The sequence below is a fragment of the Callionymus lyra genome, chromosome 6 (genome assembly GCF_982586985.1).
Source record: "Callionymus lyra chromosome 6, fCalLyr1.hap1.1, whole genome shotgun sequence".
Taxonomy (NCBI): Eukaryota; Metazoa; Chordata; class Actinopteri; order Syngnathiformes; family Callionymidae; genus Callionymus; species Callionymus lyra.
Window position 1 is genome coordinate 22923684 of NC_141823.1, and position 25842 is coordinate 22949525.

Below are 25842 nucleotides of genomic sequence, written 5' to 3' on the forward strand. Positions count from 1 at the left end.
TGTTTTTTCTGGAAGCCAGTGAGGTCATTCACCTTGACCCAGAGACAACACAAGGGATGAATAAAAAAAAAAACAAGTAAGCAAGGGGGAAAAAAAGATGATTTTAAAATAAACCTTAGCCTATAAAATAAAATTCAACAGTTAAACCACATCTACCTCATGCACTACTTGCACTACTTGTACTTATGTTGCTCTGTTTTTTTTTATTTTTAGATTTTTATTATTTCAAATGTATATATAGTTATTTATATATGCATGTATATATATGGATATATATATGGATATATATATGGATATATATATATATATATATATATATATATATATATATATATATATATATGTTTATTTTTACTGTGCACTTTTGTTGGGGGTACAAAATAAGGATTTCATGGTACGTAGTACCTATGACAATAAACGCTTTGAATCTTGAATCTATAAAATATGTATAAACCTTTGGTAAAAAATAAACTAATATAAATTACCTTTTCTTCCTGAAAATGATCTTAATGTTCTCAGTTTTATCTTGCCCTTTAAAGTATATACTTTATTGAATATTGTTTTGATTGTTTAAGCGCTTTGTGACCCTGGTCTGGAAAAGCGCTATACAAATAAAAATTACTTACTTACTTACTTACTTAATATATATACACAAAAATATAGGCACCAGAATGGCTGCTGGTTTTTGGTTCCGTTTTTCTATTGCTTATTTTTGGGGTGTAATGTTATTTAATTGTGGCACTCAACATTCAACACTGGCAATAAAATTCTATGATTCTAAAATTAACTTTGTGGGGAAAAAAATATTCACGAAAAAAAACATAGTAAAAAGTCCTAACATATTGTTTTGATTGTTTAAGCGCTTTGTGACCCTGGTCTGGAAAAGCACTATACAAATAAAAATGACTTACTTACTAAAAAGAGCCTAAGAAAATTGGATGTATAGTGAAAACAATATTAAATACAAATTAAATGAATAGAAAATGGATTCAAAGACTATTTTTATGAAGATGTATTTAGTCTTTATGGCCCCTCACAACACAATGGGGCCCCTGAGGGATGTAATGGCTCTTCTTTTTTTAATCTCATCCTCCATGTTGCTTTGAACATACGAGTAGAAACCCATGTCTGATGGAGGGATGGATGGATGGATGGATAGATGGATGGATGGAGAGAGGGAGGGAAGGATGGATGGATGGATGGATGGATGGATGGATGGATGGATGGATGGAGGGATGGATGGATGAATGGAGGGATGGATGGATGGATGGATGGATGGATGGATGGATGGATGGATGGATGGATGGATGGATGGATGGATGGATGGATGGATGGATGGATGGAGGGAGGGAGGGAGGGATGGATGGATGGATGGAGGGAGGGATGGATGGAGGGATAGATGGGTGGATGGAGGGATGGATGGATGGAGGGATGGATGGATGGATGGATGGATGGATGGATGGATGGATGGATGGATGGATGGATGAGAAGTCAGCCTCGCTGGAGCAGAACCTTCAACTTCCTCCTGAACTCCGTGCGCGTGAGGCAGTAGATGATGGGGTTGAGGCAGCTGTTGGTGTGCGCGAGGCACACGGTGAGCGGGAACACGTAGGTGTGCACCAGGTAGTAGGTCCGGTCCCACTGGGCCACGTTCAGCTTGACCAGGACGCTCCACAGGGTGACGGCGTGGTTGGGCATCCAGCAGCAGAAGAAGGCCAGCACCACCACGGTCACGGATCGGGTCACGCGCGAGCGCCGGCGCCCCGCGCTCTTCATGCTGCGCGCGCGCACGAAGCGCACCAGCATCAGGTAGGACACGGACACGGTGCTCATGGGCAGCACGAAGCCCACCAGCAGCTTCTGGATGTGGTAGACCGCCAGCCAGGACTGGCCCCCGGGGAACCGCAGCAGGCACAGCTCCTCGCCCGTCACGTTGCTGACGGTGGAGTAGATGGAGGTGGGCGCGGTGGCGAGCGTGGCCGAGGTCCAGATGCACGCGCACACCCACTTGGCGGAGCACCTGGTGCGCGGGCCCCCGCGGGTCTCCAGCGCCGACGCCACGGCCCAGTAGCGGGTGACGCTCATGGCGGTGAGGAAGAAGACGCTCGCGTACATGTTCATGACGGTCACGGACGCCACGATCTTGCACATGGCGTCTCCGAAGGGCCAGCTGAAGTCGCGCGCCGTGTCCACCGCCCAGAAGGGCAGCGTGAGCGCGAACTGCAGGTCCGTGAGCGCCAGGTTGAGCACGAAGAAGTTGACCTTGGACTTCTTGCGCTCCGTGCGCACGCGGATGAGGAAGAGCACCAGCAGGTTGCTGAGCAGACCCGCCACGCACACGCACGCGTACACCAGGCAGATGAAGGAGCGGAGCAGGGGGCTCCCGTCCGCGCTCACGTCCATGTCCTCCAGGCGGCTGAACAGGTCCAGGTGGTCGTCGCCGCCCACCCAGGTCTGGTTCCAGGCGAGGCTCCGGTTCTCGTCCATTTGTCCGTCACTCGCTCACCCGCATCCCGGAGCTGCGTCCTGGTCCAGGATCCGAGCGCACACTGGCTGTTGCGCACCAACTTCTGTCGCCTCACCCCCATCCTGCCTCTCCCTCCCTCACCCCTCCCTCACCCCTCCCTCACCTATCCGAGCCCACCTCACCCCCTGTCAGCCCCTCCGTCATCATCAGCCCTGCTTTGTTTAACAAACGCTCGCCCACCACCTCCAGACATTTACGCACGAGAAACAGCTGGTGTCAGGCGGGCTTTACAATGCACTGTGACACTTGTTCGTTTTCAGAAAACAATACACTTTTTAGTACAGTTTAGTTAAATGTATTGATTGATTATCTTTGGTGAGTTGAGTGTAATAACATTGATTAAGATGTCGTTTTAATTAATGTTATTACACTCAGCTCAATACAAACACTAATTAAAGTTGACAAACATTTTATTACCTTCAACTCAATTAGCCATACCATAATGAATGTAATTCAACTAAAAATATACATATTTTTAAAGGGATTAAGGGAGGTGAGATGATGGATAACATCATGATCTATTTGGACATTTTAAAGAGCAACTTAAGTGTTGATTTAAGTGCGTCTTAAATAGATGTTTGACTCTTGGTCTGTTTGTACAAAACTCTCTTTTCATTTAAATGTTCTATGCTAGTCTTTGTATCCTTTGTCTTTTTTATTTTTCTTCGATTTATGTTCTTTATCGTTAGACTTAGATTGTATCATCTTGTTCTTTCTCTTTATTGCTCTTTTTTCTTGTTCTTATTTTATTTTGATTTATTTTTTATGAAAAATTGCTGTATTTGCTGTGGCTATTGGGAAAAAAACAATTTCCGGAAGGAGACCTGCTGAGGGATCAATAAAGTTCTACCTTTCTATTTGTTCAGGCTTTTCCTTGAATTTCTCGAACTCCTGTGTTGTTCTCAGTATTATCTTGATCTTTAAAGTATGTACTTTTTTGAGTATTGTTTTGATTGTTTAAGCGCTTTGTGACCCTGGTCTCGAAAAGCGCTATATAAATAAATATTACTTACTTACTTACTTACCTTACCTTAAATATTTACATTAGAAAATGTGCCTAAGCCCCGCCCACTGAAAAACACTTCTTTTTTTATCTTGTTTACCATAACCACGCCCACTCTGCTGTGATTGGTCAAACATCAAGGTTGGTCAGCACGTGTCATTAGTCCGGGAAGTCTCCACCGCCAATGGACTCGTTGTATAAACAAAGTGGGGTGTGATTACAGCTGGCTTGAGGAGGACTTAAGAAAATTATTAAGTTGTAATTTACTTCCCTCGCGTAACCTCTCATTTGCTGAGATTTCAGACGGGGGAGAACTTAATAAAGTAATAAGTTCAAAGCATCATCATGATGAGAGATTTACTGCATCTTGGAGAGAAAGACTTTAACATTTGAAACATGTGAGTCAGGAGAGTTGGATTTTCACTTTAGTTGCCCTTTAAGTTTGAATTCCTATTGACCTGCTGGATACACGTTTGCAAATGACACCCTACCGCCCTCTGTTGGGCAATTATATGTAAAGCAAGGGCAACCCGAGCCAAGGTTCAGTACCGGTCCACTTGGCACTTGCTAGCAGGCAACACAGAAAAAGAAAATGTATTTAATAATTCAGTTGCTGAGAAAAAAAAACGGGCATTAGCGTAAAGTAATAATAATTTAAAGAGTAAAACGAAATCTCTTTGTGGGACCATCTTTTTGTGAAAAATAAACATTTTTATTTATTCACTCAACTTATTTTTTCAGCTCATGCCATTTGTGTTGCTTCCATCTGAAGGTCGGTTAGTGAAAATTATTCCAAAATTAAATCGGTCCATGTTGGGAACCCCTGAGTTAAATGAAAAATGTCATGATGAGAAAAAAACAACAACAAACAGACAGACAGCCAAGAATAAAAACAGATCGTATTTAATGACATCTAAAGTATTCTACATAAACAGAACACATTCAATAAGTAAACAACGTCTTCCAATGCAGGTAATAAATAGTATTTGTACATTATTGGCTGAAACAGATCGGAGTCGTTGAATAACAAAACCTTTGACTATCTTAAGGCAGTGAGTGCAGATGTGATCTTATAGAAAAAACCTAGAGAAACAGATTCTCTCCTCCCCGTGAAAAGAACAGCATCCAGGTAAAGCATTCATGCTGAACAGAGTAATATTCACAATTTCCCTTGAAAAAACCTCGACGGCTCTGGACGCGGAAGCATCACCCTGTCGATGATGTCACAGAAGTACATTAGGATGCACAAGAAGGGGATTTCTCGTCATGTGATGAGCGAAACAATCTTAACATCCAACCGAATATTTTCCTACATTACAAGTTTAAGTCCCTTTAAATTCCACTGCCATGACTCATCCTTGTGTCATATATTTCAACATTTTAATGAGAAAAAACATACACTTTGATGTACTACCCTCCGATATTTGCTTCTGTAGTCTTAGAAAAAAAAGTGGAGTCGAGTAGACAAACACATTCACCCCTCATGAACCCTCGCTTTAGTTTCTCCTGCACTTTGAGGTCGTCGACTGTAAACATTTCTTTGTATCGAGTCATTGACAAGGCGCCACAGACGTCGAGTTAGACTCGAATCAAACGTGTCTGGATGAGGAGGATCTTCTGCTTTAACTCTGTGGTGTGAACATCTAGAACTCTTGGCCACAGACGTCATCATGTGTATTATACGTTTCATAGACCATCTGAATAAAATCTTGAGGCGTTTCGACCCTTAAGGTCGAAGCCTCGGAACCAGTCGTGTGGCAGTTACTGTAGCTACTAGCTATATATAGTTTGCAATGACTTAACCCTGTAACGCCTGAGTATCCGAGAATATTCCTATTTGAGTTGGTTATTTTTTTTTTTGGCATATCCAGCAAACATGAGAGGTCGACGACTCTGACCTCAGTCAGGAGGTCATCATAGTAGCTGAGAAAAGGAAGGTAAAACGAAGCGTGTCGTGACTAAAAAAAACACGTCTACATTCACAACATGGACTTGAACCCACGGACACCAACGTGTCTTTATCAAGAGAAAACATTTCATTTGGATCTTTTTTTTTTTTCACTTTAAAAAAGACTAGCTTACGACCTCCAGCACGGGTGTGTCGTTCTCGAAGGGACTGAACACGGGAAATAACATCAGACTTTTAAGTTGAAATAATTCAATTGAAGACTGAAAAATGATTGGACGAGACGGCGGACATTGAGGAGACTCCAGGAAGTGAAGATTCTCTGAAGACCCGTTTGTTTTTGGGGGGACGTGAGAAGCGCTCGGTCACTACATTTTTCCACCGTGGCAATTGTTGAGGCGACGCCGAACGAACCCCTTCGTGTCGTCCTTCCTTAAAACAAGTATAACTTAACATTACGGATGCAGGAAAAAACACGTTTAAATAATGCCATTCACTCTCCCACTGAAACTGTAAAAATAGACTATTCATATGTACATTACAACCTTAAATAAATATTTTCTTAAAAAGCAGGAAAACACCATCGAGCGCTGGTGCAGGGAACAGGAGGTTGTGTCTACGGCGGAGAAGAAGAAGAAGGTAATGGACGAGACAGAGGGAAGAAAGGTCAAGAGCACTCCTGCTGGAGAGGAAATCTTGCTTCAATTTCTACCAAAATGGATTCCTAGATTTCTTTCACTTTTCGAGTCTGCACTCGAGTCTCTCGGCTGGCCTTAGAGCTTTTCCTTTGCAAACTGTGAGCCTGAATAATACGCTCGACACACACGCTGGCTCCACACAGTGGCTGGTTGAACCACTGAAGGACTGTGAGTGAGTTAGAAATGTAATGTTCTTTCTTACAGTCTCCCAGAAAAATTGAAGACAATAATCAGCAGGACACGAAATCGATAGTTTTATCACGTCTCCTGCCAAGTTTCTAGCGAGAAGTGGGTTTTGAAGGCTGCTCGCCCGGCTCTTCTGAGAGTCCGTGACAGGGCTCTTAAGAGGAGAGAGACTGAGGCGGTGATGGTCAACCAATCATGGCTCAGATTCAAAGGCCAAAGAGATGAAGGTAAGCTTGTCACCGCCGTTACTCAACCGTTCTCTCACTCAAAGGTGTTTCGTGCTGAGGCCACTGAGGCACAATTGTCCACCTCAACACTCTGAAAATCCATTTTTTAAGAATTTTCAAAAAATACATCCTTGTCCAATTTCCAGCAAAATCTCACCAATTTTAGCGCTGAAATTCAAAATCGTTCCACTTTAAAGTCCAACTAATGTGAAAACCCAACTCTCCTGACTCACATGTTTCAAAAGTCTTTCTCTCCAAGATGCAGGAAGTCTCTCATCATGACCATGTTTTGAACTTATTACTTTATAAAGTTCTTCCACGTCTGAAATCTTGGCGAACGAGAGGTTACAAGAGCGGAGTCCATTATGACGTAATAATGGCTTCACTCAAACAGCTGTAATCCCGCCCCTCTTTGTTTATACAACGAGTCCCCAAGCGATTGATGACATGTGGTGACCAATCACAGCAGAGTGGGTGTGGTTATGGTAAACAAGATTTCCTCTCCAGAAATATGTGTTCTTATGAAAATTTTCTAATGTAAATATTTAAATGAAAAGAGAGTTTTTTACAAACAGACACATACTGATGATACAATAAAGTCCAACATCTACTTCAGAGACACTTAAATCAACAAATGAGTTGTACTTTTAAGTTGTGATACTAAAACAAGCCAAAAAGAAAGATCACCATGAGTTTGAATTGAACAAGTGATATTAATGCTTAAGTTGCTTTAAACATGGTTTAATATGCCAATAAAAAGTTATGAAAATAATCCAGGAGGTCTCCAGAGGGTCTAATAAAGTCTATCCATCCATTAAACCCAGATGGTTTATAACTGTGAACATTTATTTAAAATAGTTTTTCCTAAAAAAGGAACAGTGATTTTCATTAATTTTTTATTGACTATCTCGATTAAATATTTGGCATTTATTTAAAAGTAATATATATTTTACCTGCTACTTTTCGTTAGCTTATGTCAACATTTAGTTTGATTTCTGTTTAAAGCAATAGTTTTCACAGTCACAGCAATTTTTGTTTGTTTATGAAACACAGTTTGTTTATGTACTTAAACTAGAACGTGTGAATAATAAAGAAAACTGTTCTTAAATACTGCTTCGAGCGGTAAACTTTTGGCAACAACGAGAGTTTAAAGTTGGGTCATGTCTGCCGCGGGAGACAATCTTAGAAAATGGAAGCAAAAGAGCGGAAAGATGGAAGATAATATTCAACCTCCATGTTCCCTGTCGCGCGGCCTGGATGGTGTGCAGGAATGCGTACTTAAATTTACACGCAAGGAATCGGTGGAGCATTAAATAGACACAAGATGAAGAAAAATAAATGGATTGTATGAGGTCTTGAGGGACAATCCCAAAATGTCCCGCTTGAAAAAAGAAAAAAAAAAAAGCTGATGGTTCAGACGTAGAAAAGTCAACGTGGAAAATAGATTTTTGTTTTTCTGTACAGTGTCTCACGAAGCCTCGCCTCCTCATGCTTGTGCCTGGTAAGATATATCTGTGCTCCTCTTCAGGCTCACAACTGAAGCGACGTTTTCCTTTCTCGGTGCAGCTCGCAAGGAGAGTGTTTCTTTTCTGAGTCACTCCAGCGATATGATGTCGGGTATTCCTCCGTAAATGGCCGCCACGGCCGCCTCGGCGCTGCTCTGGCCCGCCAGCATCCCCGGGTGCGAGTGCGAGGAATGCGACGACGAGGAGCGAGTGTCTCTGTGGCTGCCGGACGACACCAGGCTGCTGCTGCTGGAGTTGCTGGCGCCGTTGGCGGGCAGCGCCGAGGAGGCCCCGGACGGACCCAGGAAGAGCTGCGGGGACGGCGAGGAGCCGCAGTTGCTGTACGGCAGGAAGCGGTTGAAGAGCAGGTCGCTGTCGTCGGACGCCGCCGACATCACCATGTTGTAGTGCTGGGCGGCGAGAGGGAGGGGGCGTCAGAGAGCTCACAACAACGCATGCTATGGAATGGATGGAAGCGAGGGCAGCGCACTCACCTGATGGCTGTCTCCTTGAAGGAAAGAAAAGAAGTTCAACTCTGAAACATAAGGTCGACATCAACGTTAGTGGCGTGAAAAAATATGGATTTTTAATATTCAACAGCACTGAATCAACTTTTCTTTTAAACCACATTTCTTTATCTTAGTTATAGTTTGTATTTTGAATAAAATATACAATTAACACAATTATTCACGGTGTTTGTGAATTTTTGTGTTTCAATAAAACTTCAGGCCGCTAGATGGCAGCAGTCGTTACATACTTGCATACAATTGATACCAACAGCTTTTAAAGCTAATGTTTGGATGTATTTTAGTTTCAAAATGAATTAAATCAGTTACAACTTCATCAAGAGTTATGGTCTGTAAATTCTGGTGCTCAAGAGTCAAGTACTCGACAATACTATAAATATATACTTGTTCCTACAGTATTGTAATACATCACACTGTTGCCCCCTGTACCGTGATACTTATAGTATTCTTACCAATTCACTCCTTCTCAAAATAATACACAATAACAACAGTTCCAGTCAGAAGCTCAAGCTTCAGAGACTAAGACAGCGACCTTTGCTTTTCAAGCAGAAGGAAAACTTGCAGTGGTGCATTGTGGGAGAGCATGCTTAACTGTAGACATGTTGGAGATTTTGAGCTTTCTAAAACAAACAGAAATAAGTTTATTGTTAAAGTTATTATCAACGGTCTGGATCAATCCATGAGTACTGATCACTTATAAACCAGCTTGAAGTCTCAGGTCCGTGTCCATCTTCACTAGTAGTTCTCGCCTCAATGCTCACATCCTAAAAAAGTAAAGTCTTGTCCAAGTCCAAGTACAGTCCAGTGCATCTTGAGCTAAAACAGTCTTGAAAACAACTAGTTTTCCGTCACATCACAGATCAAAGCATCACATTTAATGGTGACATAAGGTTGGTGTTATTAGTGAAAGATGAAAAGACATAGACTCGACATCACTACTTTAACTACTGTGAACGAGTAAATTAACCAAAAATGTCAACATAGTTGTATCAGTTATAAAGACATGTTTTCATGTTTTCAGATTGTCCGGTCCAGATCAAAGGATTCCATGTGTTTTGTTATTGTTTATCTTTCGAAAAATATTCTGTGTTTTCCTTGGATTTAGTTTTTCACCCTCGTTTCAATGACCTGTTGTTTAACCTGATATTTGTTCCTTTTTTCAAGTGTTTTTCCTCATGATTTTTCTGTTTTCTTTTTGATTCCTGTTTTGCTTCTCATTTATTACTGGACATTGGTTTGTTTTGAGACTTTTTATATTAGATTGTTTTTAATCGCTGGTACTTCTGTGTTTGTTGTGGTGCATTCAAACTGTGACACAAATCACCATGAGTTGTTGTTTCTGTGCTTGATTCAAGACTAGCTTACATTTCCTGTCTCATAAGAAGTGGTTAACCTTATGGGTGAATTTTCCCAAATCACCCCTGTGATCATGAGGGTGTGATAAACGTATTTTCTGCACTATACGTTGCACTGGATTATAATGCTCACTGTTGGTTTTATTTAGGAAATGGAAAAGCTTTCAAGTGCGCCTTGGAGCACAAAATACCTAAATACACTTGAAACAAACAGGATGAATAAAAAGATGCTACCTGTGAAGGTAAAACACTACCGTCTTTTTTTTCCCTCAGAGATTTTCATCTTTTGCGTACAAACAAGCTAAAAATCAAAAGGAGGTAGTTTTTGTTCAGCAGCAGGTGATAATTACTTTTCGGAACAGATGGATCGTGGCTTCCTCTTGAGAAATATGTAACATCTGCGTCACATGTGATTCCAACAATCTGTCTCCACGCGTGTGTGGCGGCAAGTAAAACCTCGCTGACTCAGCAGTTTGGAATGAAAGGTGATGATGTGAGTGAGTCACGGTTATTCATGAGGACCAAACAATCTTGTCAAACTTGACATTTGTCTAATGAAACACAATTTGCTTGAATAGATAACGTGCGAAAACAAGGTAATGACACTTCACAACATGAGTGTATTCCTGCTTCGACATCAGTAAGAAACAACATTGACATCATGGGAGGGAGGGGGTGTTACCGGAGAGGTCGTTGGGGGCGTGGTAGTACGGCCGGTAGTCCTGAATGAGCGGAGGGACGGGTGGAATGTAAGTGTTGTCCAGGGCCGGGATGCTGGGGGCCCGGCTCACAGGGGAGGCCTGATGCTGCAGGTTGACCAGCCTGAACACACACAGAGCAACGATGAGGATAATGCAGAGCTCGTCCACGTTAACATCGCCAGAGAATATATTTTACATGAAGACTCATTTCCGACTCATTCATGACTGAATAAACATGGAAATAAAGCATTTACCAGGAGGCTTGCAAACAAAGCAGAATAACGACACTGAAGGCGTCATTAATGAAGCATGAATATTCCAGCACACCCTTTGTTTACCACAATCTAAGTGATAAAAAGTGAATAATTACACCTGTTTTAATGTTCTCTGCTACTGCGTAAGGTCGAAACAAACCCTCTAATTATTGGAATAAACAAAAGAACAATCATTAAGGTTGTCAAAGGAAAGCTAGTGAGTTATTTGTTTTTATTTGTGTTGTGAACATAAACATTTGGAAAAGGAAACCTGTTGAATATTCATTAGTTCACGTGTTCCTAATTGCTCTTTTAACAATATAACACTATGTGCTATTGGATTACTACATTTATTGATTTAATGTTCAGTAGAATGATTGATCAGAGGTTTAATGGGGGAAAAATAATGTGAACAAAGAGAAATCATTTACAGTAAACTTTTCTTTTTTAATAATAACATGTGAAATTGACAATAAATTATCTTTGTTACTCGTGAAACAACATCCCTTATGAACCTGCTTTTGTTTCTCTGCAAATATAATCGTCTCATCTTCCCTTTATGAATTAAATATAGAATGCACCAAGTATTTGACTGTGTACTGTGTTGCACTTGTACTGTTTATTGTCGTATATTGTTGTGTTTTGAACTACTACAGTTTTGTTTACAATCATTTTTTTGTATTATTATAATATTATGTTTTTTTCATGTTCACTGAATGATTAAAATGTTCCATCTGTGAGCTGCTTTGACAACACAAATTCACTCTGTGACTAATATAGGAATATTTCATAATCCATAATTCATATTTCAAAATCATCGTCTTAATCACGGATGTGAACCAGATGGGGTTCAACGATGGTCGTCGTGGCAACATGATACATAAGTATCATTCCTCTACTTAGCTTATGTCATCAATTAATTCAAAATGGAAAAACAGGCAACATTAGTCTTGCTTAAAATACATTTAATGCTGAAAGTAACTTTTATAAATGAATTATATTAAAGTTGAATCAGGGGTTTCCTAAAAAAAAAAAACAGTGTTTGTTTAAGAGCTGACGTAAATGTTTGAGCGGTTGATTCGTGGTTAACCATCGAGTTTCGCATCCATGCAAAGTAGATTCCAGTGACACGTGTTTCTCAGCCGGGGCTCTGGGGGGCTCACTGTTTATGCATCTAAAGAGTCGGCGAGTGCTGCAGAGCAGAACTCATGAATGATTGAACGCCCCGACTCTCGAACCAGTGAGTGCCCGCAGACGAGGCGACAAATCTTCGGTGCCTAACCCTTTGTTCGCAGCAGGTGGCGACGGCGGGGACATGGGCGAGCACAGGCTGTTGGCCGGCGGGGGCAGCGACGCCGGCGACTCCTGCTCCTCGTCCTCCGACGAGCTGTCCAGCGTCAGGTCGATCACCTGCACCTTGTTGCTGTCGTTGCTGTCGCAGCCCGAGTGGCTGGGGGAGGGGGAGCTCTTCTGGTCCGAGCCCGTCGACGCCCAACACGACCCTGCGGAGCAGAAAAGATGATCAGACCCCCCCTCGATCGTCAGTCCAACAGATCGACAAACTCACTGCGTTGATAACAAATCCGGATTCCATTTGGAACAACCAAGTTTTGCCACAAAATTCAAATGATCGTAAAAATCGGTACTCAATTTTCCACACATTACAGAAGCATAATCATGGAACATTACTCGTTAAACAGGTGATTACACCTAATGATATAATTGGTCAATTTAATCATAATTATCCTCATCAGCTTCAAACTGACCCTGTTTACAAATGAGCTCGACGTTGATTTTTGTCAAGAACCGTGCGACACACAAGGAAGTGTACGTCATGTACCATGAAACATACATATCGAACTTGACAGTGTGTTTCTTATTCATGTTTTTTTCTTCCTGGGATGTGATTACACAAATAGAAACAAAGTCATTCGATTAAAAGTTCATTTAACAATTTCTTGGAGAGGAAATTCAGGCAAAGCTACAATATTTTCCATTCGCTTTGAATCCTTCACTCGTTTTATCCATCTATCCATCCATCCATCCATCCATCCATCCATCCATCCATCCATGATGTAAGAGATGGCACACCATAAATACAGCACCACTTTCCCTTTCTTCTTCTTCTTCTTTGACTTTTGAAATCATAGTAAAAATGCATCTCAAATGTTCCCAGAAAGAAGAATCAATAACACATTGACGATCTTCTCCCTGAAAAGCGAGTCTCATCCGCACTCATGTGTCAGTCCTTTCATCTATTTTCCTCCTTCCTTTTCCAACTTTCTCGCTGCTACTTAATGAGTTTCTCCCTCAAGGAGGGTGTTTTTCATTTGACAGAGTGGTCATAGTCAGGATTGATGTGGGAGAGTCAGGTGATCACGAGAATATATTGAGCAGTTCTGCGAGATTGCACCTACGTCTATAGGCATGTATAGAGCATTTCTGTTTCCAGTAAAGCAGCAGTACAGTAAGAACGCTGTAATTACAATCAAAATTGATTCAAAGAGTGAAAGAGTATATTATAAATGTTATCATAACAGAGTGAAATCAAGCCGATATACTTGAAATATATTCATATTCTGTATCAAATGAATGTAATCCATATATAATCTATACAACTCTCACGACGACAAAAGGCTCAGATTTTACAACGTCATTTTTCGGTTGCTATGGTGACAAAGAGTTTATGAGCGAGTGATGATTTAGAGACCTGCAGCTGGCGGGGTACAAAGGTGAAATTAGGTAACACTCTCTCTCCTCCTATTTCATCGCTCATCCTCCTGTTGGACTAATAAACTTCTGCTTCTGCTCGGCCCCGATCATTTTGCACGTCGCCTCTCACCGTTAAAGCCGTTATTTAGGGACGCCGTGTGGAGCTCGGGCACATCCTTCTTGGAGCTGATGGGCGCCCAACTGCCGTCCTCCTTGAACTGGATTTCCTCGCAGTCGCTGCAGCTGTTTAGGATCTCCACGAAAAGCCTGTTTGGAGAAAACAAACGCAACATATAGAAAATGTTTATTGGACGCCAGCACAACACTATCGAGTGTCCTTTGGAATTCTCTGTGAATGACTGGTGGTGAAGAGTCAAAGATACTCATAGTTTCATAAATAAATATATATGTATATATGTTTTTCAATGAATATAGCATCCAATAAATTAATAGTTAGCCTGTTTCAATATTTGGATTTAATAAAACAATGTCAGTACAACCTCTGACCATTGGTGGGAGCTATAGCTTTCCCTGTTAGTGAGATGTAAATAAAAAGTCTATAAAGCATCAAAGTAATAACTTTCAGTCAACAAAGTAAGTCAAAGTCAGAGTAAGAATATAAGGCTAATGGAATAGTGGGCCCTGAGCATTGCATGCATTATAATAGGACATCTGATTCCACTATATTATATATTATATATTATATAATTAAATTAATATTATTATACAAGTGTTTCTACACAAGCTTGTGATATCATAATAGGATAAGAGGTGTAAGAAATATCAACACACTTAAAATATTGCGATATATGTTCCAAGATACTGTATCAATTTTCTTTATTTTTTATTTTAAATCCATTTTTACTTTTATCATAGTTTCTTTATGACTAAGATAGCATAATTCTATTTGTTTTTTAATTTAAAATCAAAACGCAAATATTAAAAGCATTTGTTCATGTTTGTGTTGCTATTAGACTAGCGGCCGCTAGATGGCAGCAGTCATTAGGTCTCCAGCAAGATCCCAGTGATGACTGAGGACAAGAGGATACATATTTTGGTTTTAAAACAAATTAAATAATTTACGACTTCAACAAGAGTCATGTGGTCTGTAAATTCTGCACCACCAAAGTCAAGTACTCGAACAATACTACACTAAATATCACATATATCGTATAGTTACCCCTGTTATCACCACATCTTTGTCACTACACAATTCTGATTGATAAAATATGATGTCTATATATTTTGATACGTCATAGTAACTCATCCCAGATTTGTATTACTCCGTGTGTGAAGTGGCATGAGTGGTGAAGACGACAGCAAAAACATTGTATCAACATTTCAAATTCCTCTTCTTTCATCAGCCTGAAGACCGAATATATTCCACCTGACGTACCCGTCGACGATGAGGTGCTCGTAGGGGGCCCTCTTGTCGCACACAGGACAAACCCAGCTCGGCTTCTTCTCGTTCATCTGAATGTACAGCGTGGCGTCGAAGCACTGCAGGTGCGAGCACGCCAGAGCCCGGCAGGGGATCGTCAGCCGCATCTTCCCGAGCTGCAGCAGAGCAGGAGGTAAGAAACAAAAGGAAAAGATGTCAGTATGCGTCGCCCAAAAAAATGTAGGCAAGGAGATGAAAGGTCAAAAGTTCACCGGGCAAATGAGAGAGACTCGGAGGCTGGTCATGGCGATTTCACTGTCTGGGTCTGTTTTCAACTTTTCTCTGACTGCAGAGACAACATACCGAGAGTCAGTTCACAGGAGGAGATAAAACCTGCATCGAAATCATAGCATCTTTTTATCAGATTCCTGCAGCAATACTCAACCAATCCAACTATAGGTGAGGATATAGATGCAGAAGATGCAGGTGAAAACAAATGTGTTTTATGAGTATGAATGCGTTTGTTTAGTTGCAGGAGTAAATGAGAAATGTGAGCCGCTATGTTCATAAGAATCACCTCATGTTGCTGTCATGACAACGTTATGAACATCAGTTATTGTACATTTCCATCAAAGGTATACATTTTATGATGTAATAAATCAAATCAGAGTCTTACTGAGTGCTCTGGAGAGGTCTGGGTTCCTGATTCCTTTGGTTTGTAGTCGCTCTAACAAAACTGAGGACGACTGCTGCCTCACCAAATACACAGCCATGACAAAGTTCTGCAAGAGACACAGGAGAAGACAAGGTACTCAGACAGTCTTTAACTGGCTTTAACAGTCTCTAAATCACATGATTAAATATATTTAAAAGATGACGATGATGCAGTTCACCAGAAGACTTTAATTGTCAATGATAAAATGTGCTTTAAATCCTTTCATCTATTTTACTATTTCATCCACATTTAGATAGTCCTTATAATTGATATTAACCTTCTCTTGTTGTTGGTTTATGTCCCACACAACATGCATGCATCCCATGATTCTACATACATTTATTTTCTAATGCAAGGTCCAACTTTAGGGTAAAAAAATATATTTTTATGCTCCAATCCAACACAAAACAAATAAAAATGAACAACCATTAGTGAAGGTATAAAATGTAAAAAATAAATTAGAATAAGTGGTGAAAGATTTAACAGGAATGTGTGACTATCCAAACCTGTGGTTATAGAGGTTTTAATTAAGTCTTCTTTACTTATTAATTTAATCACACTAAACTCTTTTATACTTTATGTTGAAGTGTTTTTATTCAAACATAAACATCTTTAAATGCCAAATTAAGCACATTCGAATGTATATAATGCCAAATTCAAATGTCCTAATTATGCTGTTAAAAAACAGTTTATGAGTAAATAAAAAACACTTGTGATTTCAACATGGATTACAAAATAAATGGGGTGTACGTGTTCACAGAGTCCTGGTGAAAAGACAGTCAATGTTCTTTAATGTGAGGCTTCAACCAGGAACACGATCAGTGAACATGGTCACAGATGATCGCATTAGTCGGCGCGCAGAGCGCTGGTGTCACTTATCAAACGTGCCTCTGCAAGAAAGGCACAGATCACTTTTCCCAGAAGAGCTTTGATGCTGCCGCGGCTGCAGCTGCTTGATAAACATCTGCAGGCATCTGGCTGCATTGTACTCCACGGCGCGACGAACAACCCCTCCAACTCTGCGGAGCGCCACGGTAGTTTAGACCAGGCTGTTTGTTCTGCAATTAAACAGTCTCCTGAACAAGTATTGATTTTATTGAAGGAGAAGCACTTCATTTGATGCTATTTAAGTCGGTGATTCACACTAACAATGGCAAACTGTCAGGAGAATAGAAATCATTGGCATTTAAATCAATATTATCCCCGATATTTCATATTCTACTTATAGTATACAAAGCAATGGGGAAGAAAAAGGATTTAGCAGCAACTGATTCGGCATATTTTCCAAAAAAGGTATGTTATGTTCATCAATAGTACTCTTCAACTGTGAGAGATAAAATGGAGAAAAATATAACATTGCATGATTTTGAAGGAATTTATTTGTATAAATAAAGTATTTAGAATCTACAAACGGTAAGAATTCTGGCTCTTCTACTTCTTCTTCAATCCTCCACTTGTTATCTCTATTAATGGCATCTGTCTGAACTGGTTATCTGTATAAAAGACACACAATTAACAAATCGAACTAAAACGTATCTACCATGACTCGGACAAAAGAGGCCGTCTAAGGATGCCAGTGTCAAGTAGTCAATCCGAAAAACTGATGAGAAGAGATCTGTTGGAGCGACTTTTGAAAATAGGAATAAGTACAAGACCTCTGACAATCTCCCTTGACCTGGGGCTCAATGCAAGATCTCACCCCGTGGTGTTAAAAATTGTGGTGAGAAAACAGCCCAGAACTACACAGTGAACTGGTCAAGGACCTGACGACAACTGTGACCACAATAACAAAGGTTGCTATTAGTAATTCTCCATGTCATCATGGATTAAAATCCTGCAGTGCTCAAGAGGTCCCCTGCTTAAGTCAGCACATGTCCAGGCCTGTCTAAAGTCTGCCAGAGACCATCTGGATGATCCAGCGGAGGATTGTGAAAATGTCCAGTGGCCAGATGAGACTAAAATGTAACTGGAGGGGGAAGAATACTGTGATTCACATTATGTTGTGGAGCTGCTTGTCTACAAAGATGGCAGCACGACTGATCCATATTAAGGAAAGGATTTATCTTGAGATTCTCCTTCCATCATTTGAGGATGAAACGTGAATGAATCCTCCAGCATGACGATGATCCCAGACACACCGCCTTGACAAGGCAGGATGTTAAAAGATTTTCCAGGTTCTGAAGTGGCCTCGCCAATATCCGGACCTCAATCCAATAGAGAATCTGTGAAGGGAGTTGAAAGTCTGTGTTGCCCGGCGACAGCCACTAAACATCACAGCACTTGAAGATCTGTATGAAGGGATGGACCAAAATACCAGCTACACCTGGGGAACACCCACAGGAAACAGTTGGACTTGTGTCGTGGCCGACCAGGGTTACATTAGGGTCGAGGTGAACTTTTTGATCAAATACTTCTGCTTCCTTGTACAACTCATTTTGAAAAATTAAACAATGGGTTTTTACATTCTGTCTTTTACAGTTGACGTCTTTCAAATACTACTTTTCCACACTGCATATTTTATTGATTGACTGATATATTTATTGACAACAGTACAATGTTTAAACATACTTAGACACACCTGCTGCCAAAAGGGAGAAAAACACAAAAAAACAAGGCTTATTTCCACTGTGGTAACTTTGTGTGAGAGTGCAAGAGTGTGTGTCCGTGAATGTCTGTAATGTGTATAATGTCAAGTAAGGGAATATGTGGATATATAGCATATAAAAGACATATAAATGGCATATAAAGAATTGTCCTGACAACATGTATTACCGCTATAAGAAGATACACAATTTCAATCACACTTATGTGTCCCAATAGTGTATTAAAGACTCAAGATGTTATGTGTAAATTTTACATTCATGGGATTCTACTTGTACAGGTTACACAAGTAGAACACGTTTGTACATACCTGCACTATTGGTCTGCACTGAATCTTTGTGACGGCACAATAATTATTATTATTCTATTATTAGTATTATTCTGAAGAAAATATGAATACATTTGTTCGCAGTCAAATATAAATGTTGATATTTTTTAAACCAGACCCAACGGAGCAAACAAATGTAGGTGGGTGTAGAATATAAATACAAAAAACATACATTCTTCATTTTTATTTAGCTACTCTAAAAAACAATTTACCCCACTGAAAATGGATGTTCCTATATTTTTGTCACACACCGTATATGAAAAAGTAATCTCTCTCTGGTATTGTTTTCAGGGCCTGAATCCCTGATAAATGCAGGGAAGTTGCACTGAACTATTTGAAAGTTTTGTGGCGAGGTACGTCCAAATGTCTGTATTAGACCATTTATTATTCCAGCTTTTACTTGCATGATGACGACGGTTGTCTGACGAGGTCAGCTTTGCATAAAATTGGCCCCTTAAGAGTTCTTGTCCTAAAATAGCTGAATGTATGCTGCTGCCATGTGATTATTCTCAACAAGGGTTCACTTTGGAGCTCTATTATGAGTCAATACAGAACAAAGTCAGAACAGTTAAATGTTCAAATAAGTATTTTCTCAAGCATAAAAACAGTTCAAACTTTAAGCCACATGTGTTACAAAGCACCCTCACAGAGCAAACTTCGTTGTAGTGGTGTCTCTTTATTTTCTTTTTCTCTTACCTTTCCAATCTCTGAAGTCCAGGAGACAACAATGGTGTTAAGGACTGAGGTGCACAACCTAACCAGAGATGTTATGTTGATGGCTCGACTGGGCCTTTTGGGCTCCACGCCATTCTTGGTCGGAGGAAGATAACCCTGGCAGAAGGACAATTGTGAACATTGAGTTATCGTCAAGAATTAGTAAGAGTGATGTGTGAAGGTATCAGTAAAACTGTAAACAACTACAAGAGCTAATAGAATCGAAAGAAAATTGGGACAAATACATATACTATTGCAACAGTTTTTTTCATGTCTTAACAAGAAAGAGCTGTATTGCCTGCAGTTCTGAACTCAGGACAGAATTATGACTCGCTCTAGTAGAAGAACTCACATTTCTCCGATCCTTAAAACTCTTCATTGGCTTCCAGTTTCTTTCAGGATCAACTTTAAAATTCTGGTTCTAACTTTCAGATCTATTCATGGTCAGATTCCGCCTTACATCACTGATCTGATCCAGCCTTACACCCCAGCTCGGGCTCTGAGGTCTGTGGATCAGAATCTACTGATGGTTCCTGAACATGGTTCTGGACCAGAGGAAAGAAATCCTTCCAGGCTGTTGCCCCTAAGCTTTGGAATGATCTTCCTCTCCCTCTGTGTTTGATGATCTACTGACTCCTTTAAGAAACATCTTAAGACGTTTCTATTTGTTCAGGCTTTTCCTTGATTTTCTGGAACTCCTGTGTTGTTCTCAGTATTGTCTTGACCTTTAAAGTATATACTTTATTGTAGTATTGTTTTGATTGTTTAAGCGCTTTGTGACCCTGGTCTGGAAAAGCGCTATATAAATATAAATTATTTACTTACTTATATATACAAAATGTAAAATGTTGCATAGATTCACATCGATTTACATGTTAAATTATATTTTAAGACCATAGTTCTGTATCTGAGGTAAATGACAAAAGTAAAGTGCATCTAAGTAAGTAAGTGACATATTTTGTAGAAACATCAGCATGAAGAGAATTGTAAATTGCAGTTTTGATTTCAGTTAAATTTCAAGATCCACCTACAATCGCAGCAATTGTGGCGTTTGAGGTGAGAAGCATATTTGATACAATTGTACATCTTCACATACTTGGTTAAAAGTGTCCTGCTTAAATCTTGTTCCTGTTGTCATCATTGTGTTGCCGATGTTTTAACACTATTTTAAATTTACAAACTCTATGTTCTCACCGGGAGGTTCGACAGCTTCCCGTTGACTTTGACGCACAGGTTGGAAGGGAAGTGGTCTTCCTGTGGACAGCTGGTATCAGACAGGCCGAACCTCAACTGAACTTGAACCGAGAAGTCGAACATCGACGTGGAGATGTCCCTTTAGGCGCACACACACACACACACACAGATTTATAAACAGATGGCCGAATCCAGGACGTGGACGCATCGACAATTCACAAGTATCAAACATCACAAAATAGTTTCTCTCACATGGAGTTGTTGATCTGCTGGACTTGTTGTAGCGTTAATGCAAAGGTGAAGCATTTCTCCTGGAACTGCTGACTGCTGTCTGATGCTGCAAAGATGGAGAACGGAAAAAAAACAAAAACATTATTAAGATATGCAGGATTATAAACACACCATATTTCAGATCCCATAACATTTTCCAGCAAATGGCGCCTCCGTTATGAGGCGTGCACAGACATCTCACTTTAATATTGATAGAATGCATCAAGCCGTTTAATATCTCCACACACGCCGCATCGTCGTCTGGGGAAGAACATTCTATATGAGAGATGTCACGTTGTCGCTTCACTGTGAACTTTTGAAGAATTCACTAGAATGTAGGTATTTTAATAATGTTGCTAAGACAACAAAACAACTATAATAAATTGCTTTTTGGATGAGTGGATTTTTACAAAAAATCACTTGTCTGTGCTGATGTATTTTGTCAATATTATCATGATCAATAATGATTGTTTAAAAGGAAAAAAAACAAAAGAGGACATGAAGCAGGCAAAGCAAAAATAATTATGCCACTCCTCCTTGTGCCATTTATTCTCAGGGGCTACTCAAGTTAAAAGAAAATGTTCTGAGACCAACTCAAGCTTACAAAATGGTAAAACTGTAGTCAATAAAAAGGACACAAGGGAGGTGTTTTGTGACTCAAAATCAAAGATTGATCAACCACCATGAAAAGATTTGAATCACGGACAAATCTTGCGAACGTTAATATCGAAAGACGTGTAGAATCACTGCGGAAAGGACATAAAAGTGCAGAAATCACACCTACAATAGTATCCTCATGCAGTATGCAATTAATCTTCCTGTCAAGTTAGAGTGTGAAGTAAAAAAAACAATCTCTATGAATCTCAAAGCAGCTCAAAAACCATGCACAGAGCATCAAAGGTTGAGTAAAGAAGAGCGGATTAAAAATGCTTTTTGAGCGGAGATCTAAAAGTTTCAGCAGAGGGGGCCATTTTAACATAAAGAAGAAGATGGTTCAGCTACAGAAGAGGCAGCGGTTGAAATCCCAGAGGGAATATGGAGCAGTAGGAGTCGACAAACGGAGCTAGATGCCCTCTCTTTGTTGCCTGTGTGATCATTTTAACCTCGCAGTGACACGTCCTCCTCACATCAACCACATTATGGATGGAAACACACGACGAGCCGACCCACAGATTAATTGCACGTCTGTTATTATGCTGTGAACGGCAGAACAGACTCTTTGGCTCTGGATGCTCTCAGAGGCTTGTCCTATGGGGACAGCAGTTAAAAATAGAACAGCACTCTCTCACTCTATCTCACTCTGTCCTTGCTTGCTCTTTGCCTCCATCTATCAATCTATAACTCACTAAAGTCATGGATTAGTTTGCACCACTCTCAACACATGGACAACTATGGCAAGTTTGTTTCCCCACAAATTATTGGTTTGTATTATTATTAATTCAGTTTTTTGATCAGAAGCTTCATCCTCATTGATACATTGACAATATGTTTCCATAATTTTCAAGCAGTTTGATGTTCATGTTGATATTGCACATACAAACATGCTAGTGTTAACCCGTGTGTTGTCTCTTGGTCAAGGTAAAGGACCTCCATGGCTCCGGGTCACCGTGACCCAGAGATAACACAAGGGTAAAAACAGCAACAGAGATGATCAATGTCAACAGTTATACAGAGACCTCCAGTCATTTCATTAAAACTTTTGTCAAAGGAAAGACATTTGATGGAGGACAAGCAACGTGATAACTAAGGGGCGTCTAGCTTTGAAAAGATAATATCACAATCATACATCCTGTTAAAGGTGTAGTTCACCAAGTATTAAACCTTTACTTATTTTCCATTCACTCTCATGTTTTCAGAGTAATAGTAAAATTTCCTTTTTGGAGTTACTGGTAGAAATGTATGTCGATATGATGGTAGTCCAAAAAGACAAACAAAAAAAAAAAAAAAGTGTTTTATAGCAGAAGCAGTATGGTGGTATTTGGATGTTTTTTGGGGGGTTTGTCTTTTTGCACTAAGAAAAGTAAGCCCTGTTCGCTACAATCTTATGAACATACATTGCTGTCTGTAACTCTAAAAAGAAACAGATGAATCCCAATCAGATAACATGAGGGTATAAAATACATGAAATTTGAATTTTGGTTGAACTTTTACTTCAAGAAATTTCGGTAAGTACATATTTTGTTTGAGTCGCAAGCTAGACTGCCCTTTTCAAAAACACTCAGCTGGACTAGAAGTGTTTGGCTCCTGGTGTGATTGAATTATAAACCCCTGGAATCAAAGTTAAAATATTGGAGAAAGGATTTAGATGCTCAAAGCAAATCGAAGAAAAAGGGGAAACATGAGGTAGAAATGAGGAAAATTATTAGGAGACTTAAGAGCCAGGAAAAGGGTAAAATAAGACAGTACAGAGACTTTAAAACTAGTAAAATATATTCAGCAATAATCCCTTGATGATCCTCAGGGTTATGTTTAGTAGAATCATACATTTCTAAAAGGAAAAAAAAAAAAGAATCACCCTTTTTTGTTGCTCTCTTTCTTAAACATGTATGTCTCCATGTCTATGTCAGCTGGCTAGAACACCACAAAGCAAAATATCTTATCGTCACTATCAAGCTTGAAAGAAATCCACAATTTAATCGTAATGCATAAAAGCACAACACTTTAAAGACTATGTCAAGTGATCACAAATACCAGGCAAATTGCTAAATGAGAGGGTTGATGCTACTGCGCTGGACCACTCAGGATAGTAAAAAGAAAAACACTTACAGGCTGCAGAATACCCAGAAGACAAATAAAAACCTCTGGACATGATTTATTGCAATTCGTAAAAAAAAAGGTATAATGCGGTATGGTGAGGGATTAGAAGTAGAGTAGATTGACCTATTAGTTATAATTTTCTGGAACGCCACACCAAAGCTCGCCACTAATAACTCAAAAGACGGTCCCAAAATGCACTGCAACAGCTGTTGTTTATTTGCCTTAACCTTCAAGTCTTTCTGATTTCAGTTAAGTCTCCTGTTTAAGACATTTGGTAAAAATGTCTGATGTTGATCCCGACTGTGAATCGGTTCTTTACTATCTGTGACTTCATATTCAAGAACAAGTTACAACTCAGGTCCCAAGTTCGACTGTAAACATAAATCATATAGATACTTACATTTTAGAATTATAAAGAACTTTAAGAATTTATTTCTTATTTCCCCCCAAACTTTGAAACAAACAAGGCTTGCCATTCTTCTAATTTCAAATACTGATTTCTTTTTTTCTGGAGCTCATGGAAAATGTAAGTGGAGGTACATTTAATTGCAGGATTTCAGAAACCAGAACTAATAAAAAATGTTTCCATTACACAAACTAAATCCAACTTAGATTGAACATAATAACTAGCACATGTACAAGTGCGAACAATATACGTACAATCAAACCCTGGAAAGTAGTCGGCTGTGTAGAAAAATAGCACACTTGATGAATAGAGAGAAAAATAAAAGAAATAAATGGTTGCCATTTTCACAATCGTATTTTATACAGAGTAATTAAATGGTAATTTAGGGTTTGCGCGACACAAATATGAAGCCAAATCTCAGATAACTTTAAAATTTAATCTGTGATTAAATAACATTGTAGATTAAAGACTTTACTGATGAATCATTGATGCAGAAGCAGTGCTGTAACTTCTCTTATTGACTTCATGTCTTCCCAGGGAGTCATCTCACCATCTGATGACGCTCTTTAGAAATGGAACATTGATAGATCGCTCAATTACTTCTGTTGATGTGTTACTAATGTAACCAGATTGAAAAGGTGTATATACCTCCTTATTATTTCACATGGCATAAACACAACATGATATCATACAAACTGAGTGAAAGCTATTACAGCCATTGTCCATTGTTACATTTTGATCTGAAGTATCAGCTTGAAAGACAAGATGCCAAATCATAGACACAAAAGATACTTAAGAAAACAAGCGTGACTGAGAGCGAGTGCTGTCGTGTTCCCTCTTGATTATGAATTCCTATTTATATGTATAGTATGTTGTGTGTAAATACTTAAAACACATATTATATTTCATACATAAGCAGTACTTGCCTCTTTAATTGACTTTACAAGTTACATTTAATTAAAAATCTGAAGGAAGAGATGTTTTTTCTTAAATACCGGTTGCTCAATTGACTCATTTCTAAATGTAAATATTTAGATAATGGATTTTATCTTCTACAATAAGGTGTGTGAACCATATATTTTATGAGGGGACCTAGGATTTCAACCAGTACGCAAAAGAACATTCAATCCAGAAAAAGTGTGCAGAAGTTAAAGAGAGAGATGAAGCAATACATGTGTTCTTGGAACTTCTCTCTGTCTTGTTGTGATACGTGGCTCGTCTGTGATAACATTTTCTATCGGCATTACATCTTTAAAATCTCAAATTAGATCACAACCAAATTGACAGAGGGGAGTCATAACATGGTGCAAAGGATCTAATAAGTGTGTTAGTACTTTCTTTCTGCTTAATTAATTCTCCTCTAAAAGCCCTTCAAGACAATTCTTAAAAGTCTTCCCATCTTTAAAGATGACAGGATCGTCTGAGAACTCTCGGGGGGGCTCTTGCTTAGCGGAAACTCCTAATATTTTGGATAATTGCTCTTAGGAAGGCTTCATATATGAGCTAAGTCACAGGGAATGTGCCTGTCTTCATCACAACAAACCACAGCTGGAGTTTATTATCTTGTTAGTTGCTCTGCTACTTTTTTTCATCACACACAGGCGGACGGACACGCGTTGCAGACGCACAACAGAGATGTTTGCAAATAATCTCCAACGTTGAGACGACTGCAAATATGTCGCGTCACGTCCGGTGGTGACTTCCTCTCGCAGCAACAAACAGTCATCTTCGTACGGTTGTCGTCCACCTCGAGCGTGCCAGACCTCATTAAGACATTCCACGCACTTACAGGATCTCTGAGGCTGGTATTAAATTTTCACACCCCGGCAGCTGTAACTATCAAGGAGTGCGGGGCAGGAAGTTCGCGAGGGCTTA

At 39.7% G+C, this 25842-nt stretch overlaps 2 protein-coding genes across 2 annotated transcripts in view; both read right to left on the reverse strand.

The window, feature by feature from the left end:
- Positions 1–1376: 1376 nt before the first annotated feature.
- rxfp3.3a1 (relaxin family peptide receptor 3.3a1) lies at positions 1377–2572 on the reverse strand. Its single transcript, XM_087793300.1, has one exon. The coding sequence runs from the start codon at positions 2485–2487 to the stop codon at positions 1492–1494; it is 996 nt and encodes a 331-aa protein (XP_087649426.1). The 5' UTR covers positions 2488–2572; the 3' UTR covers positions 1377–1491.
- A 1845-nt stretch (positions 2573–4417) lies between these two features.
- LOC148077620 (E3 SUMO-protein ligase PIAS1-like) overlaps positions 4418–25842 on the reverse strand; it is a 43685-nt gene continuing 22260 nt past the window's right edge. Inside the window, exons 4-14 of the mRNA XM_087794319.1 lie at positions 20787–20871; positions 20535–20673; positions 19323–19457; positions 15659–15764; positions 15255–15328; positions 14998–15158; positions 13732–13868; positions 12172–12391; positions 10617–10756; positions 8547–8587; positions 4418–8462 (exon numbers count right to left, since the gene is read on the reverse strand). Coding sequence (XP_087650445.1) covers positions 8142–8462; positions 8547–8587; positions 10617–10756; positions 12172–12391; positions 13732–13868; positions 14998–15158; positions 15255–15328; positions 15659–15764; positions 19323–19457; positions 20535–20673; positions 20787–20871 — 1559 coding nt within the window. The 3' untranslated portion in view covers positions 4418–8141. The remainder of the gene's footprint in view (positions 8463–8546; positions 8588–10616; positions 10757–12171; positions 12392–13731; positions 13869–14997; positions 15159–15254; positions 15329–15658; positions 15765–19322; positions 19458–20534; positions 20674–20786; positions 20872–25842) is intronic.

Coding starts and splice junctions, on each gene's coding strand:
- rxfp3.3a1 (XM_087793300.1), bottom strand. CDS start 2,487: ATGGACGAGAACCGGAGCCTCGCCTGGAACCAGACCTGGGTGGGCGGC.